A 14,782-nucleotide genomic window follows, 5' to 3' on the forward strand; every position below is an offset into this window, starting at 1 on the left:
AGCCCCTGAGGACTTTGGATGAAGAGTTAGAGAAACAAACAGGGACATTTTCTCAACAGACAGCACAGGGAGAGGCCAGAGCCCCAGCAGTGAGGAGAGGGTTAAATCCTTCCCCTCTGCAGTACAAAAGAAAAGAGTGTGCGGAAAGATTAGGATTTTTGCTTTTACAATGGGAGCTGCAGAAGCGTAGGGAAGAAGCTGAAGAAAAAAAAGGGGGCGTCTCCCCTTTAAAGACTTGCAGAGATTGAGAGAGAAAGAGAGAGAGAGAGTCAGGGACAGAGAATCAGAGAGAGCACGGCCAGTCTGTCTGTCTGTCTCTGGGAAGGGAGAACGTCTCTGCTTCACAGTGATTAGCACTGGAGGAGAGGCATCCATTGGCTTCAGACCCAAGGAGAGACCAGACCAGGTCACCCCAGTTAGGACTCAGTGAGCTTTGCCCCTCCCTACCCCACCTCCACCCGGGAATGTCTCGGCGAAAGCAGCGGAAACCCCAACAGTTAATCTCGGACTGCGAAGGTCCCAGCGCGTCTGAGAACGGTGGGTGACTGGGGAGGGGTGCGGGAGCCCTGAGTCCCAGCCCGTGTGGGTCAGGCCAGGGCAAGGGAGGGCACCCGGGCCACGGGTGAAGCCAGGGGAGGACTTGGTCATTGGGGGTGTGAAGGAGTTGGATGCAGGGAGTAGGAAGGCGTTGACCTGTGCTGGGGAGAAGCCCCTGCTTGGCTTTTCTCAGGATTGGTTCTGTTTGTGTTTTCCTTGTTTTTCTCTGGATGAAATGGAGTTTTCAAACTGTCTCTGTCTCCCCACCCAAGAGTTTTCTCCTCAGGTCCCCCTTTGCTCACTGGTCTTTGTGCCGTTGCTAAGTAACCTCCTCAGACCTGGAGGCCGTCTCTTAGGGGTGGGATTTTCCCCCCTTTTCTTTCTGGAGAGTTGGGTTGCAAGAGAATGAATTGGATAAACGTGAAGGTTCCCCTGAGGGAGAAGAGAAAAAAGTTTCTCATTGTTGGGCTGAGCTGAGAACAGATCAGAGCTCCCAGAGGGAGAGAGCTAATGTCGGTCAGATGCAGCCTGGTTTGGAGTGTGGATCCCTGTCACCTGGGGTAGAGACCAGAGGAGAGGGCTGGATGAGGGGCTTAGGTTTGTGCTTCAGAGGAGGCCAAGAAAAAAAAAAATTAGTCAACATATTTGCATCTGTTTTTAAAGTAACAGATTTTCTGGGGCTCCCGACTGGCTCAGTCCGAAGGGCAAGCAACTCTTGCTCTTGAGGTCGTGAGTTCGAGTCCTGCATTGGATGTAGTGATTACTAAAAAAAAAATAAAAATAAACTTGAAAAATAGAGTAACAGGTTTTCTCTATGGAGGGGAGGGGAGGGGAGGGATATTTCATGTATTCCTGGAACAGTGCAGGACCAGGTGGATAGCAGAGCGACAAGGGTATTGAAAAGTGACATTTCCCAAAGCCTCAGAAACAGAGGCACTGTTAGGACCAAAACCTAGGTTTCTTAATGCTCAGGGCTGGTGGTGCTCACTCTACTAAATTAGGGTTTTTCAAACTTGCTTGATTGTCCACAATCTGGACTAGAGTCTGGGAACCTATATATTTGTAAAGGTTCAGGTAGTTTTAGGCTTAGGCAAGTTTTGGACATACTGCTATGGCTATATATATTAAGGCTATGAAAGTCTGGAATAAACTCAGGGATAAACTATTTCTCAAACAGTCAATTCACCCAACAGTGTAGTGTCGTAGTAAGAACAAAGGTTCTGAAGTCAGACTTTCAGGATTCAAATCCTGGTTCCACCACTCAGCGGTGCAACCTTGGTTTACTTCCTCTCTGTGCAGTTTCCTCATCTGTAAAACACTAGCTACCTCTTTGGTGATTGTGAGAATTGGAATGAGTTAATACCTGTAAAGCACTTAGAAAAATAAATAGCATAAATAAGTGCTCCGTATATGTGGTATGGTAGTCCCTAGCAGAAATAAGTACTTAATACGTGTGAGTATTGTTATTATATGTGAGAACAGTGGCACTTCCTGCAAGGGCTGAAATATGACCAAAGCTCAGGAACTTATTGGCAAGCTTTAGTATTTCTCTAGGAGATGTTGCCTTGAAAAGCTCTAGGATAATGTATCTGAAGTGACTAAAACAAAGTTATGGATTAAACTTACTTTTCCACCTGTTGTTTAAAAAAAAAAAAAAAAAAAAAACCCGAGATTAAACCAGTGCTCCATGTGCTATGGAACAGCCTTAAAAGACATACTGTGTTTTGGATAAAACACATTCTCCTCAAGTCACTGCCTTGCTGGGATCCCACTGTGCCCATATTTAGAGGTTCATGGTGGTAGCATCCTTCCCTCCTAGGACACATTCGCCCTCCTTAATGCCACTGCAGTCCGGATGTTTCCTCCTCAGGCTCTACAGGAGACTTCCCGTAGAGCCTCAGAGTTGCCTCACAGTCCTGCTCCCCTGCTGCCTGGATTGTGGAACAATGCCAAAACACCCCAGCCTCCCCCACCCCCCCAAAAAACAACCTCTCCTCTTCTCTCCTTATACCTCCCAACTCTGCTCGCCCACTCCCTGCACCTCTGCTGATGAAGAGCCAGGGAGGGAGTCAAAAATCTTTCACCACTGCCCTGAGATGGATTCTTAAGCCCCTTGAGCTGCAGCTCTCACTTGGGATATGGGGATGCTGCTACAGAGTCATCCCTCCGTAGAAACAGTGCGGGCTCCAATCCAATGGTGGCAACAAATTTCAGCTGGAATTTTGCCTTTGAGCCATAAAAGTCAGAAACATAAATGCAAAGAGCAAGAGGCAGCAGTAACATCTTAAGGTCTCCCTTAAGAACACTGAAGGGTTTTCTGATCAGAATTCTGAGAGTGAAAGATTCAAGTGCCACTGGGTCACATCTGGAGATGAGGTGGCTATATCTGATCAAATCTAAAATTCCTTCCTGCTCTTACAAGATAGATTTCCCACTCCCTCCGTTTCCATTGGTAGAGTTCTTATTTGCTTATGTGATGTTCAGACTCCTGACTTTTCCTTCAACCCCAGAAGACATTTTCTTGTTCTGCATTTCTTGTTCTGCACCAAATTAGGTGGGGGGTGTGGGGGGGACGACTCTATGTACGTCTTCTGGTGTCCCTGTGAAACTATGGGCACCCTCAGGAACATCAGCAGACATTTATTTAGCAGGCGAGGGTGCCACCAAGGTTTTTGGGAGTCCTTGCCTTCTTTCAAGCAATGTTTACCATATGTGACAAGCAAATGCTGAGCCTTTGTTGCACATTTGAAAAGCCTCATCTCCGCAGTGACCTAAGACATTCATCAAGAAACAATCTGAAAAACCTGTTTTCTAGCCCTGTTTTTGTTCAGCTTCCCTGACCAGAACACCAAAAACCTAACAGAATAGTTATTGCACGTAAGTGATGAGAAGGAAATAGTCTATTTACTTTAAAAAAAACTCTGGAGAGAGAAAAAAAAAATTGTCTCTCTCCCCTACAGAGTCTAGAAATCTGGATTAGAGAACATAAGGGATGTGAGTAGGGAAAATGTAAACTAGTACATCTGGGAAATAAAGGAAACGATCAGAAACCCAGATATTTAGTGAGAAGGAGAAACCAGGACAACAGCCAAACAGATCTAGAGGGAGGAATGAAAGTTGGCAGACATCGAGAGCAGCAAAAAGAGAAGGAAGGCAAAAAGAGAGTTTTGAGGGCTCTGTTCTCTTTATATCTGAAGTAGGGAGCATAATACCTCAGGGTATTGAGCTTAAGCCTTTCAGCTCTAGGTATCCCTGGGTCAAAAAGAAAACATCTCTGCATAGATAGAAAGTAACTCAGTTGGGGTGCGATATAGAGCACTGGATCAGGAAGTAGAAAACCTGCTTTTTTTTTTTTTTAAAGATTATTTATTTATTTATTTATTTGACAGAGAGAAATCAAGTAGGCAGAGAGGCAGGCAGAGAGAGAGGAGGAAGCAGGCTCCCTGCTGAGCAGAAAGCCCGATGTGGGGCTTGAACCCAGGACCTGGGATCATGACCTGAGCCGAAGGCAGCGGCTTAACCCACTGAGCCACCCAGGCGCCTCCGAAAACCTGCTTTTTAATCCAGCTTGGACCTTGAAGCTAGGTGACCTTGGGCGGGTCCATTCTTCTTCCAGGGCTTCAGTGTTTGGCCTTTATTTAATTATTATTTATTTGTTTATCTATCTATTTATTTATTAAAGACTTTATTCATTCATTTGTAGGGAGAGAGAGAGCACAAGCAGAAGGAGCACTCCCAGCTAAGTAGAGAGCCTGATGTGGGGCTCAATCCCAGGACCCTGGGATCATGACCTGAGCCACCCAGGTGCCCCTATTTTTTATTTCTTATGTATTTTTTATTTTTTTTTAAGATTTTATTTACTTATTTGACAGGCAGAGATCATAAGTAGGCAGACAGGCAGAGAGAGAGGGAGAAGCAGGCTCCTTGCTGAGCAGAAAGCCTGATGCAGGGCAGACACTTAATGACTGAGCCACCCAGGCGCCCTGATATACCCCCATTTTGTTATATTTAATTTTTTTAAAGATTTATTTATCTATTTGAGAGAGTGAGAGAGAGAACATGAGAGGGGAGAAGGTCAGACTCCCCATGGAGCTGGGAGCCAGATGTGGGCCTCGATCCTGGGACTCCGGGATCATGACCTGAGCTGAAGGCAGTCACTTAACCAACTGAGCCACCCAGGCACCCGATATACCCCCATTTTAAAGAGAAATCCAAGCCTTGGATAAATAGAGAAACTTTCCCAAAATCACAAAGATTAGAAAGTGCTGGGACAAGAACTCAGGCCTGTTTGCTTCAGAGCTGGCAATTTTAATCTGTGTGCTCAGAGGGTCAGATCTCTGAAGTCCCTTCTAGCAACAAAAGAATATGAATTCCTGGGGCACTTGGGTGGCTCAGTCCTTAAGTGTCTGCTTTCTGCCTTGGCTCATGTCATGATCCTAGAGTCCTAGGATCAAGGCCCACCTCAGGCTCCCTCCTCAGCGGGAAGCCTGTTTCTTCCTCTCCTACTGTCTCTCTCTCTGTCAAATAAATAAATAAAATCTTTAAAAAAAAAGTATAAATTCCTTGCTAAATGCTGAGTCTTTCAATGTCATAAAAATGTCCCTTTAAGGGACGCCTGGGTGGCTCAGTTGGTTAAGCAGCTGCCTTCGGCTCAGGTCATGATCCCGGCGTCCTGGGATCAAGTCCCACATCGGGCTCCTTGCTCAGCAGGGAGCCTGCTTCTCCCTCTGCCTCTGCCTGCCACTCTGCCTGCCACTCTGTCTGCCTGAGCTCGCTCTCTCTCCCTCTCTCTCTCTGACAAATAAATAAATAAAATCTTTAAAAAAAAAATGTCCCTTTAAAAACCTTTTTGGTGTTTGATCTAAGATATTCCTGTTTTAGAAACAAATATATTTTTTTCACTTAGCATCCCACATACATGTACCTCAGCACATCTGTTTGCCTACAATGTTGCATAGGCCATGGGTGCATTACTAGGCGTGGGTAGCAAAGGAGTGAGTATGTGTATGTCTTTAGGAGAGAGGAGTGATGCAGAGAAGAAGGGACATTCTCCCTTAGAAGTAGTCTACAGCAACAGTAGCAGTGGTTACAGAATCAATTCATAATTATGGAAACTATTAGTGTTGGGCCAACACTAACAGTAAGTTTAGGCAGGTCCTTTGTTTCTTTAATAGTTGGACGATGCTTGAACTCTGCGTAGAACAAGCCTTTATCTTAAAACTAGAAATATGGCTCAGGAATGCACCTACCCTGGGAAAGGCAATGCAGTCTGTCCTTTGCTGTCCTGCCTGCTGCTCTCTTGTGGTGTATTCAATAAACTTCTATCTCCTTTCCAAAAAAAAAATTCTGTCCTTGGAAGCTGGATACAAGAGAGCTAACCTGTGGCTGTAGGCAGAGGAGAGAGGGAGCCTGATAAAAAGATCTGGCATTGAGCAGCTGGCTTTGCCACTGTCTTGATTTGGGCCAGGTTGAGGGCAGGTAAGATTTGTGAGCAGCAGGATAGAAAGTTTGCTGGGAAGAGCAGTCGCCTGAAAGGTACTGTGGGTCTCATCCTTGGCTGGACATTGGGATCACCTGAGGAATTTTATGACATATTGATACCTGGATGCCACCTTCCAGTATTCTAAATTCATTGATCTGGGGTGTGGCCTGGATATCGGGATTTTTAAAGGTGTTGCCAGTAATTTTTTTTTTTTTTAAGATTTTATTTGTTGGGGTGGGGTGGCTCAGTCCTTAAGCATCTGCCTTAGGCTCAGGTTATGATCCCAGGGTCCTGGGATCAAGCCCTGCAGCAGGCTCCCTGCTCTGTGGGAAGCCTGCTTCTCCCTCTCCCTCTGCCTGCTGCTCCCCCTGTTGTGTTCTCTCTCTCTCTCTGTCAAATAAATAAATGAAATCTTTTAAAAAATTTATTTATTTATTTATTTAACAGAGAGACAAATAAGATAGGGAACACAAGCAGGGGGAGTGGGAGAGGGTGAAGTAGGCTCCCTGCTGAGCAGGTAGCCCCATGGTGCCCCTGGGTGGCTCAGTCATTAAGTGCCTGCCATCGGCTCAGGTCGTGATCTCAGGGTCCTGGGATTGAGTTCTGCCAGTAATTCTGATGGGCAGCAAAGTTTGAGAACCACCTGTTCAACTCTGTCCTCCTGCTGTGCATTCCCCACCTATTTTTCTTTGTCCTCCCTAGCCATGCTCTCCCAAGCCTAGAGCATCAGTTCAGAGAGCTACCTGGTTTCCTTTTTCCTTGTCATTTTGGCTCTTTTTGTATTTAAACCAGCATGTCCAGGTCTTAGTCCCAATGTCCATCCCGGACTTTGTGTGCGATCCGGGATAGCTTACCTCACCTTATCTGCTATCTAGGGACACCATTACTAGCTTAGTTTATTCCTGTGTTTATGACTTCATTCGTGTCTGCCTCAGAATCCTGCCCCCCTTTTCAGGATAGGCAGTGAGTGCAAAGTGCTGAGAAAGAGAAGGTTCCTCTTACAGGTGGCTGTTGATCCGTCACCTTTCAGCAGGGACTAAATTTACCTTAAAGAAGAGTACAGATCAAATTACGCATCAGAAAGCAAGTTTCATTAAAGAGCAAGAAAGGAGACAGTGTTTCCCAGGAGAAGATGAAAAGAAAAGGATTTCTTTTCTTGTCGGAAGACTTGACAAAACAGCAACTTGATATCAAATGTTCAATGCTAATTAACAAATGCTCGGTAGAAAGCCTCCATCTGATTCCCTCTCCCTTGCTGAGGCCAGAGAGCAAATGGCAGGCAGGAGCTACACAGAGCCCTTTCTCTAGCATGAGAGGAGCCAGACAATGTTGTTGTGCTTGAGAAAGCACTGGATAGGAGTAAAAATTCTGAACGTTTGCCTCACTGAATTAACTGTGTGAACTTGGAAAAGTCACTTCACCTCTCCAGACTTCAATATGTGTAAAAAAAAAAAAAAAACACTGCACTAACCGATGACCTTCCACTATTGAAATAGATTCCCCTTTCCCTCCTTGTAAGGGTCAGGCTCATCTGTTTCAGTCATCATTCATAACGTTAAGATCCTCATGATTATCTGAAGTTTCCAAACATAATTCAGTAAAATGTTCTTATTTTTAAAAGATGGCAAAATTTGCATTGAATAGTGAAGTGGGTGTTGCGAGTATTAAGTCGTTTCATCTCCATCTAAAAAAGTCTCCTTAATGTTGGCATGTGCCAATTATAGTAGCCAACGTCCTACCTCAGAAATGAATAAGGTTAATAATGAACGTGAAACACTGATCTTGTTTTAGTATATGTGTATTTTAGGTTATTTTGACTGTTTTGCCACTAACAATGTCAACTCTCTAGTCCATAATATTTAAAGTTCCATATGTTCATATTAACATGATTCGTCCAGTTTTTCAAGTTTTTGTCACCACAGCATTTCTCTGAGAAAGATAACACAGCTACAGTATTACCACATTACAGAAAGGAAAATGGTTGCATGAGTGACCACTGCACCTTGATATACCAGTCAGGCAAGGCGAGAATTGGGATTAGCACAAGGTGCCCAGGCAAGCCACAAAACTAAGTGACTTGGGGTCACTTTCACGTAAGTAAGATAAACTCCTTCAGGAAGTGGAAAACCTATTAAGACACATTTCAAGGTAGAAAGGGAATGCAGAGTATCTGGTCTAAGAGCCATCTCACCCCTACTTATCTTCTCTGAAGGGGAGGTGGCCTTTGTGGGGTGAGGTGGTGTTAAGTCATTTCTAGGCATTCAAACTAGATTGGGGCTGAAAGGGCTTTCCGCATTGAAACGCTGTCTGGTAGCTCCCACTGCATTTTTCCCATTGTTTCAGGAATTCCCCTCCCCCCAGGTTAGAGCCTGGTGGGCCCCTGTAGGCCCCTGCTGGCCAGCATCTTCCCCGCCCGCAGCAGTCCTTAATAGTGACAGCGAGCCGTGTGTTGTCGCAAGAGAAGGGCAATGGAGGAAGAAGACGGGCAGGAAAGAGAGTACTAAAAGGAGATGGCTCCTTGAATGAGCACGAACTCCATAAATCAGGTGTGGGCCGAGTGATCTAGGGGTTAACTTGCATTCGGCTATTCTGTGGGAGGAGGGGCAGGGAGTAAAGGGGCTCAGTGTTCCACAGAGAAGGGTCCTGAAATGACTTCCTCGGAAATTCTAGCTTGCAGCCTCCCATCCTGAGAAACTTCTTTTGTGGAGAGGGATGGGGGTAGGGTGGGAATAAAGGTGAGGAAGACTGGACAAAACCTGGGGTATTTTGGGGTCCGTGTTTGATGAGGGATGGATGTTCTGAGCTCCCTCTCAGTTCTGGCCCTCAGACCTCTGAGATCAGACCACCCTCTCCGGAATGCACGTTTTCCAGGCTCAGTGGATCCTTTATCCAAAGAAAAATAAGAGAAGCCTATCGCTTTGCTCTATTGAGCCGGGCTCTCTTTCCCACTGTGCCCCCTTGAGCCTGAGGGGGGTGGGGGCAGGTCTGGGCAAAGACATCTGGAGAAGCGGGGAGCTGGCAGAGGGCAAGGGAAGGTGGACCCCCACCACGCCCCATAAGCACCTGTCACTGAGCCTCCGGAAACCTGCTAGGCTCTGGGATCCGGCCCCACACACCCACCTCCCACTCCCCGCTCCCGCCGGGCTCCCGAGCAGCTCCTCCCCCATCTCCCCTCTCCCAGCTTTCTCGCTCCAGCTCCTCCCCTCCTCCGCGCCTCCTCGATCCCCTCCCCCTCCTCCGCGGCTCCCTGCCCCCGCCGCCGCTGCCGCCGATCTCCATCTCCGCAGTCTGGGCCGCTGGGTGCAGAGGCTGCCGCAGCCCCGGCGGCTACCGCCGCCTCCCCCAATCCCGATACCTATTGTCTCCCGCTCTACCCGGCCCTCCACCTCCCCCACACCCATGGCGCACGAAATCGGGAGGAGCTCTCGTCTTGGGGGGCCCTGCGGGGAGCCGGCGGAGCTTGGAGGTGCGGTAGGGCCCTGCCGGGGCAGGGGTGGGGACGGAGGGGATGCGCGCGAGCTAATGGACTTTCGGCGGACGGGATAAAAATGCATGATTCTCTGTCTAGGACCCTCTCCTTACGCCCATTCCTTGCGCCCGCGGTGGCCCCGGGTTGGGGGGTGGGGGACGGACTGGGGAAGGCAGAAGCTTGAGCCTGCCTGCCCCTCCCCACCCTTTACGCTGGGGTGTTTCACGTCCCGGCCGGTCAAGACTGAGTTCTAGCCTGCTGCGTGGCCTGAGGGTGAGCTCATCTCCCCACCCCCACAAGCGGTTACTGGGCTCGTTGCTAATTAGAGCCTTCGCATGCCCGTCCCAACCGCACCACCCACACTCTCTCCTTGTCTTCTCCCTAGGTGATGCTAGCGAGGAGGACCACCCCCAAGTCTGTGCCAAGTGCTGCGCACAGTTCACTGACCCAACCGAATTCCTCGCCCACCAGAATGCATGTTCTACTGACCCCCCTGTAATGGTGATAATTGGGGGCCAGGAGAACCCCAACAACTCTTCGACCTCTTCTGAACCTCGGGCGGAGGGCCAAAATAGTCCCCAGGTCATGGAAGCCGAGCACAGCAATCCCCCGGATTCTGGGTCCTCTGTACCCACAGATCCCTCCTGGGGCCCAGAGCGGAGAGTAGAGGAGTCTGCGGGGCACTTCTTGGTCGCTGCCACAGGTACAGCAGCTGGGGGAGGCGGGGGCCTGATCTTGGCCAGTCCCAAGCTGGGCGCAACCCCGTTACCTCCGGAATCTACCCCTGCACCTCCCCCTCCTCCTCCTCCACCCCCGCCCCCAGGAGTAGGCAGCGGCCACTTGAACATCCCTCTGATCTTGGAAGAGCTTCGGGTGCTGCAGCAGCGCCAGATTCACCAGATGCAGATGACTGAGCAAATCTGCCGCCAGGTGCTGCTGCTTGGCTCCTTAGGCCAGACGGTGGGCACCCCTGCCAGTCCCTCAGAGCTACCTGGGACGGGGACTGCCTCCTCCACGAAGCCCCTGCTTCCCCTCTTCAGTCCCATCAAGCCTGTCCAAACTGGCAAGACGCTGGCACCTTCCTCCTCCTCTTCTTCATCCTCTTCGGGGGCAGAAACACCCAAGCAGGCTTTCTTCCATCTTTACCATCCACTGGGGTCACAGCACCCTTTTTCTGCCGGAGGGGTTGGGCGAAGCCACAAACCCACCCCTACCCCCTCCCCAGCCCTGCCTGGCAGCGCAGATCAGCTGATGGCCTCACCTCATCTGGCATTCCCAGGCACCACGGGACTACTGGCAGCACAGTGTCTTGGGGCAGCCCGAGGCCTCGAGGCTGCTGCCTCCCCAGGGCTCCTGAAGCCAAAGAATGGAAGTGGTGAGCTGGGATACGGGGAAGTGATGGGTCCCTTGGAGAAGCCCGGTGGACGGCACAAGTGCCGCTTCTGTGCCAAAGTATTTGGCAGTGACAGTGCCCTGCAGATCCATCTGCGTTCCCACACGGGTGAGAGGCCCTATAAATGTAATGTCTGTGGCAACCGCTTTACCACCCGTGGCAACCTCAAAGTGCATTTCCACCGCCATCGTGAGAAGTACCCGCACGTGCAGATGAACCCTCACCCGGTGCCAGAGCACCTAGACTACGTCATCACCAGCAGCGGCCTGCCCTATGGTATGTCCGTGCCACCAGAGAAGGCCGAGGAGGAGGTGGCCGTGCCTGGCGGAGGTGTGGAACGCAAGCCTCTGGTGGCCTCCACCACAGCACTTAGTGCCACGGAGAGCCTGACGCTGCTCTCCACCGGTGCAGGCACAGCCACGGCTCCTGCGCTCCCTGCTTTCAATAAGTTTGTGCTCATGAAAGCAGTAGAGCCAAAAAGTAAAGCTGATGAAAATACCCCACCGGGCAGTGAGGGCTCGGCCATCGCCGGGGTGGCAGAAAGTGGCACGGCAACCCGAATGCAGCTAAGCAAGCTGGTGACTTCACTCCCCAGCTGGGCGCTGCTTACCAACCACTTTAAGTCCACAGGTAGCTTCCCCTTCCCCTATGTGCTGGAGCCCTTGGGGGCCTCACCCTCTGAGACCTCAAAGCTGCAGCAGCTGGTAGAAAAGATTGATCGGCAAGGAGCTGTGGCTGTGGCCTCTACCACCTCGGGAGCCCCCACCACCTCGGCACCGGCAACTTCGTCTTCCGCCTCGTCAGGACCTAACCAGTGTGTCATCTGCCTCCGGGTGCTGAGCTGTCCTCGCGCGCTGCGCCTGCATTATGGCCAACACGGAGGTGAGCGGCCCTTCAAATGCAAAGTGTGTGGCAGAGCTTTCTCCACCCGGGGCAACCTGCGTGCACATTTCGTGGGCCACAAGGCCAGTCCAGCTGCCCGGGCCCAGAACTCCTGCCCCATCTGCCAGAAGAAGTTCACCAACGCTGTTACTCTGCAGCAGCATGTTCGCATGCACCTTGGGGGCCAGATCCCCAATGGCGGTACCACGCTCTCTGAAGGTGGGGGAGCTGCCCAGGAAAATGGCTCTGAGCAATCCACAGTCTCTGGGCCCGGGAGCTTCCCCCAGCAGCCGTCCCAGCAGCCATCCCCAGAAGAAGAGTTGTCTGAAGAGGAGGAGGAAGAGGAGGAAGAGGAGGAAGATGTGACTGATGAAGATTCCCTGGCAGGGAGAGGCTCAGAGAGCGGAGGCGAGAAGGCAATATCTGTGCGAGGTGACTCGGAAGAGGCATCTGGGGCGGAGGAGGAAGTGGGGACAATGGCGGCATCGGCAGCAGCAGCAGCAGCAGCAGCAGCCACAGCTGGGAAGGAGGTGGATAGCAATGAGAAAGTGATTCAACAGCCTTCCCTGCCGCCACCGCCCCCCGACAGCCTGGATCAAACACAGCCCATGGAGCAGGGGGCCAGTGATGTTGCAGGAGGCATGGAAGAGGGGGGCAAAGCGGAGAGGAGCTCGAGCCCAACGGTAGCACTCAGCCGGGAAGGGGAAGGCAGCAGTGGCTCCTCAGTGGAGGAGCTGAGCATGCAGGAGGCCATGAGAAAGGAGCCGGGCGAGAGCAGTAGCAGAAAGGCCTGTGAGGTGTGTGGTCAGACCTTTGCCACCCAGGCAGCCCTGGAGGAGCATCAGAAGACCCACCCCAAGGAGGGGCCGCTCTTCACTTGTGTTTTCTGCAGGCAGAGCTTTCTCGAGCGGGCTATCCTCAAGAAGCATATGCTGCTGGCTCACCACCAGGTACAACCCTTTGCCCCCCATGGCCCTCAGAATATTGCTCCTCTTTCTTTGGTCCCAGGCTGCTCACCTTCCATCACTTCCCCAGGGATCTCCCCCTTCCCCCGAAAAGATGACCCCACGATCCCATGAGCCTGTTTTTCTGTATCTGCCGCTCCTTGACCCAGGGAGCAGAAACCAAGAGCTCTGTAGAAGGATCTCCAAGATGTGTGAGCCCTGATTTGTCTTTTTCTCTGAGTCCTTCTGTGATACATCCCTAGTGGCTTTTCTTGGTCCCCAAGCTTGGAAATAGTTGTGCTCACAGGGGGATGGCCCCCTGATGAATTTTTCTTCCCTCTTCACTCACTATACCTGAAGAAAATAGATTCTCTACGGCTTTCATGTTCCCAAGGGGAACCCTCTCCGACTTCCCTGGGGTGACCCTTCTCCCTTCTCCTTTCTTCCTCTCCCTTTCCCTTTGGCAGGTGCACCTGAGCACCCACATTTGGAATTGCAGCCCAGCCCGAAGGGGCCGGCAGCTATCTCTGGAGGGCCCAGTGCCACTCCTCTCTGGTGACCAGGTCAACCTGCAGGACTTCCTGTCCCAGGACATTCCTGCCCAACTGGTGAGGGTAGGTCCCCTGTCTTTCTGGAACCAGTACACAGCTTTCCTTTCACGTGACCTGCCCACCAAGCCCCGGAGTTCCAGCTCCACCTCCACTACCGCTTTAAGCCTGGCACCACCAGTGCTGTTTGGCCCGGGAAATGTGCCTGGGAACGTGCCTCCAACAATGGGATCCAGAGAGGCCAAGGAGAAGAGAGCCCCCCTCTTCCTATTTCGGTCTCCTGCATCCAAGGCAGTGCCTGAGAAGCCCGTCATGGAAGAAAAGTAGCAAACTGTACATTGCCTCTTCTCCCCGCTCCAGAAGGTGCCAGCGATGAAGACACACCATATCTGTAGCTGGTGGCTCGGCCTTGAGGGGTTGGGGGAATCAAAGGGCATATAGGACATTCTTCCCAGTACACTCCCATTCAGGCCAAGGTGTTGGCTGTTCAATATGCCAAGACACCTCCAGCTTCTCCTATTCCGTCATCGTGGCCTCTCAAAGTTAGGAAGCAAGCAGATGTCTTGCCAACAGGTCTCCCATGGAATATTTTGGGAAATGTGAGGTTCGTATCTTTGAGAAGCATTATGGATGAGGGGAGTTGAAAGAGTAGTGATGGAGGGTTGAAGAGTGTTGCTGAAGCATAGGGCTTGCTGGGAGCCTATGAGATTAAGAAAGGGGCATGGTGTGAGGGAGGGGACCTCCAGTTCTTGACTGGGTAAGTCTCATGAATGTTCTTTTGGACTATTAGTAACTTGGTGTGCAGCACTGCACTCCAGGTCATAGGGATTTCCTAGCACTAGTGAGCTTCTAGTTTTAGATAACTCCCTCCTTTATTCCCTGGCCCCTTGGATTTTCCTCATCTTCCTTTCTCAAGGCCTATTTCCTCCCCAGTTTGCCTGTCTATGGACCGGGGCTTAGTCTTTGCCATGGTCTGGGTCTTAGAGTCCCAGGCTTTGGGAGATGAGCTCTAGGTGGTGTTCTCCCTGCCTCTCCGTCTTGTAATGAGATGTAGTATTTACTCTTAACATAGGATCATTTGGAACAGGAGTTCTGAGGAGGAGAGAATGAGAGTTCTGCTACAGACTGATGTGAGTGAAGGTTTCTCCTCCAAAGGTATAGGCTCCAGAGCTTCCTAACATAGTAAAATGTGAAGAGCAGACAAGGGAGATATTAGTGTCTTTCCCTTTTCATTAAAAGTGTTTTAACCAAATATTTGTGTGTTTTTCCTTATTTCATGACTAAATAACCAGCTGGGGTGTGATAAGGGCACTCCCTAACACTGAGATTCCCTTCCCACCTACATCTCCTGCCAAAGCTGAACATATGGTGTTGAAATATTTAATTCATTCAGCCTTGTCCTAAGACAACCTCCAGTGGATGTAATTTCCCTGTGGAAATGGAGTTTATGTTCTCAAAAAGTAAAGGATTTGTCCATTGTGTGCAGTGGTTGTCTAGATTTTTTCTTTGCCTAGAACTTTCCACCAC

At 50.4% G+C, this 14,782-nt stretch overlaps 1 protein-coding gene across 2 annotated transcripts; it reads left to right on the forward strand.

Annotated features, from left to right (window-relative positions):
* Positions 1-280: 280 nt before the first annotated feature.
* SALL2 (spalt like transcription factor 2) lies at positions 281-14,507 on the forward strand. 2 transcript variants are annotated; one of them, XM_047739000.1, is made up of 3 exons: positions 281-537; positions 9,874-12,713; positions 13,175-14,507. In XM_047739000.1, exons 1-3 carry the CDS (start codon positions 465-467, stop codon positions 13,580-13,582), a joined length of 3,321 nt encoding a protein of 1,106 aa, XP_047594956.1. In that variant the 5' UTR covers positions 281-464; the 3' UTR covers positions 13,583-14,507. The 2 variants fall into 2 exon arrangements, with proteins under 2 accessions (XP_047594956.1, XP_047594957.1); XM_047739001.1 differs by lacking the exon at positions 281-537 and adding an exon at positions 9,261-9,485.
* The last annotated feature ends 275 nt before the right edge of the window (positions 14,508-14,782 follow it).

The sequence above is a fragment of the Lutra lutra genome, chromosome 7, assembly GCF_902655055.1.
Source record: "Lutra lutra chromosome 7, mLutLut1.2, whole genome shotgun sequence".
Lineage (NCBI taxonomy): Eukaryota > Metazoa > Chordata > Mammalia > Carnivora > Mustelidae > Lutra > Lutra lutra.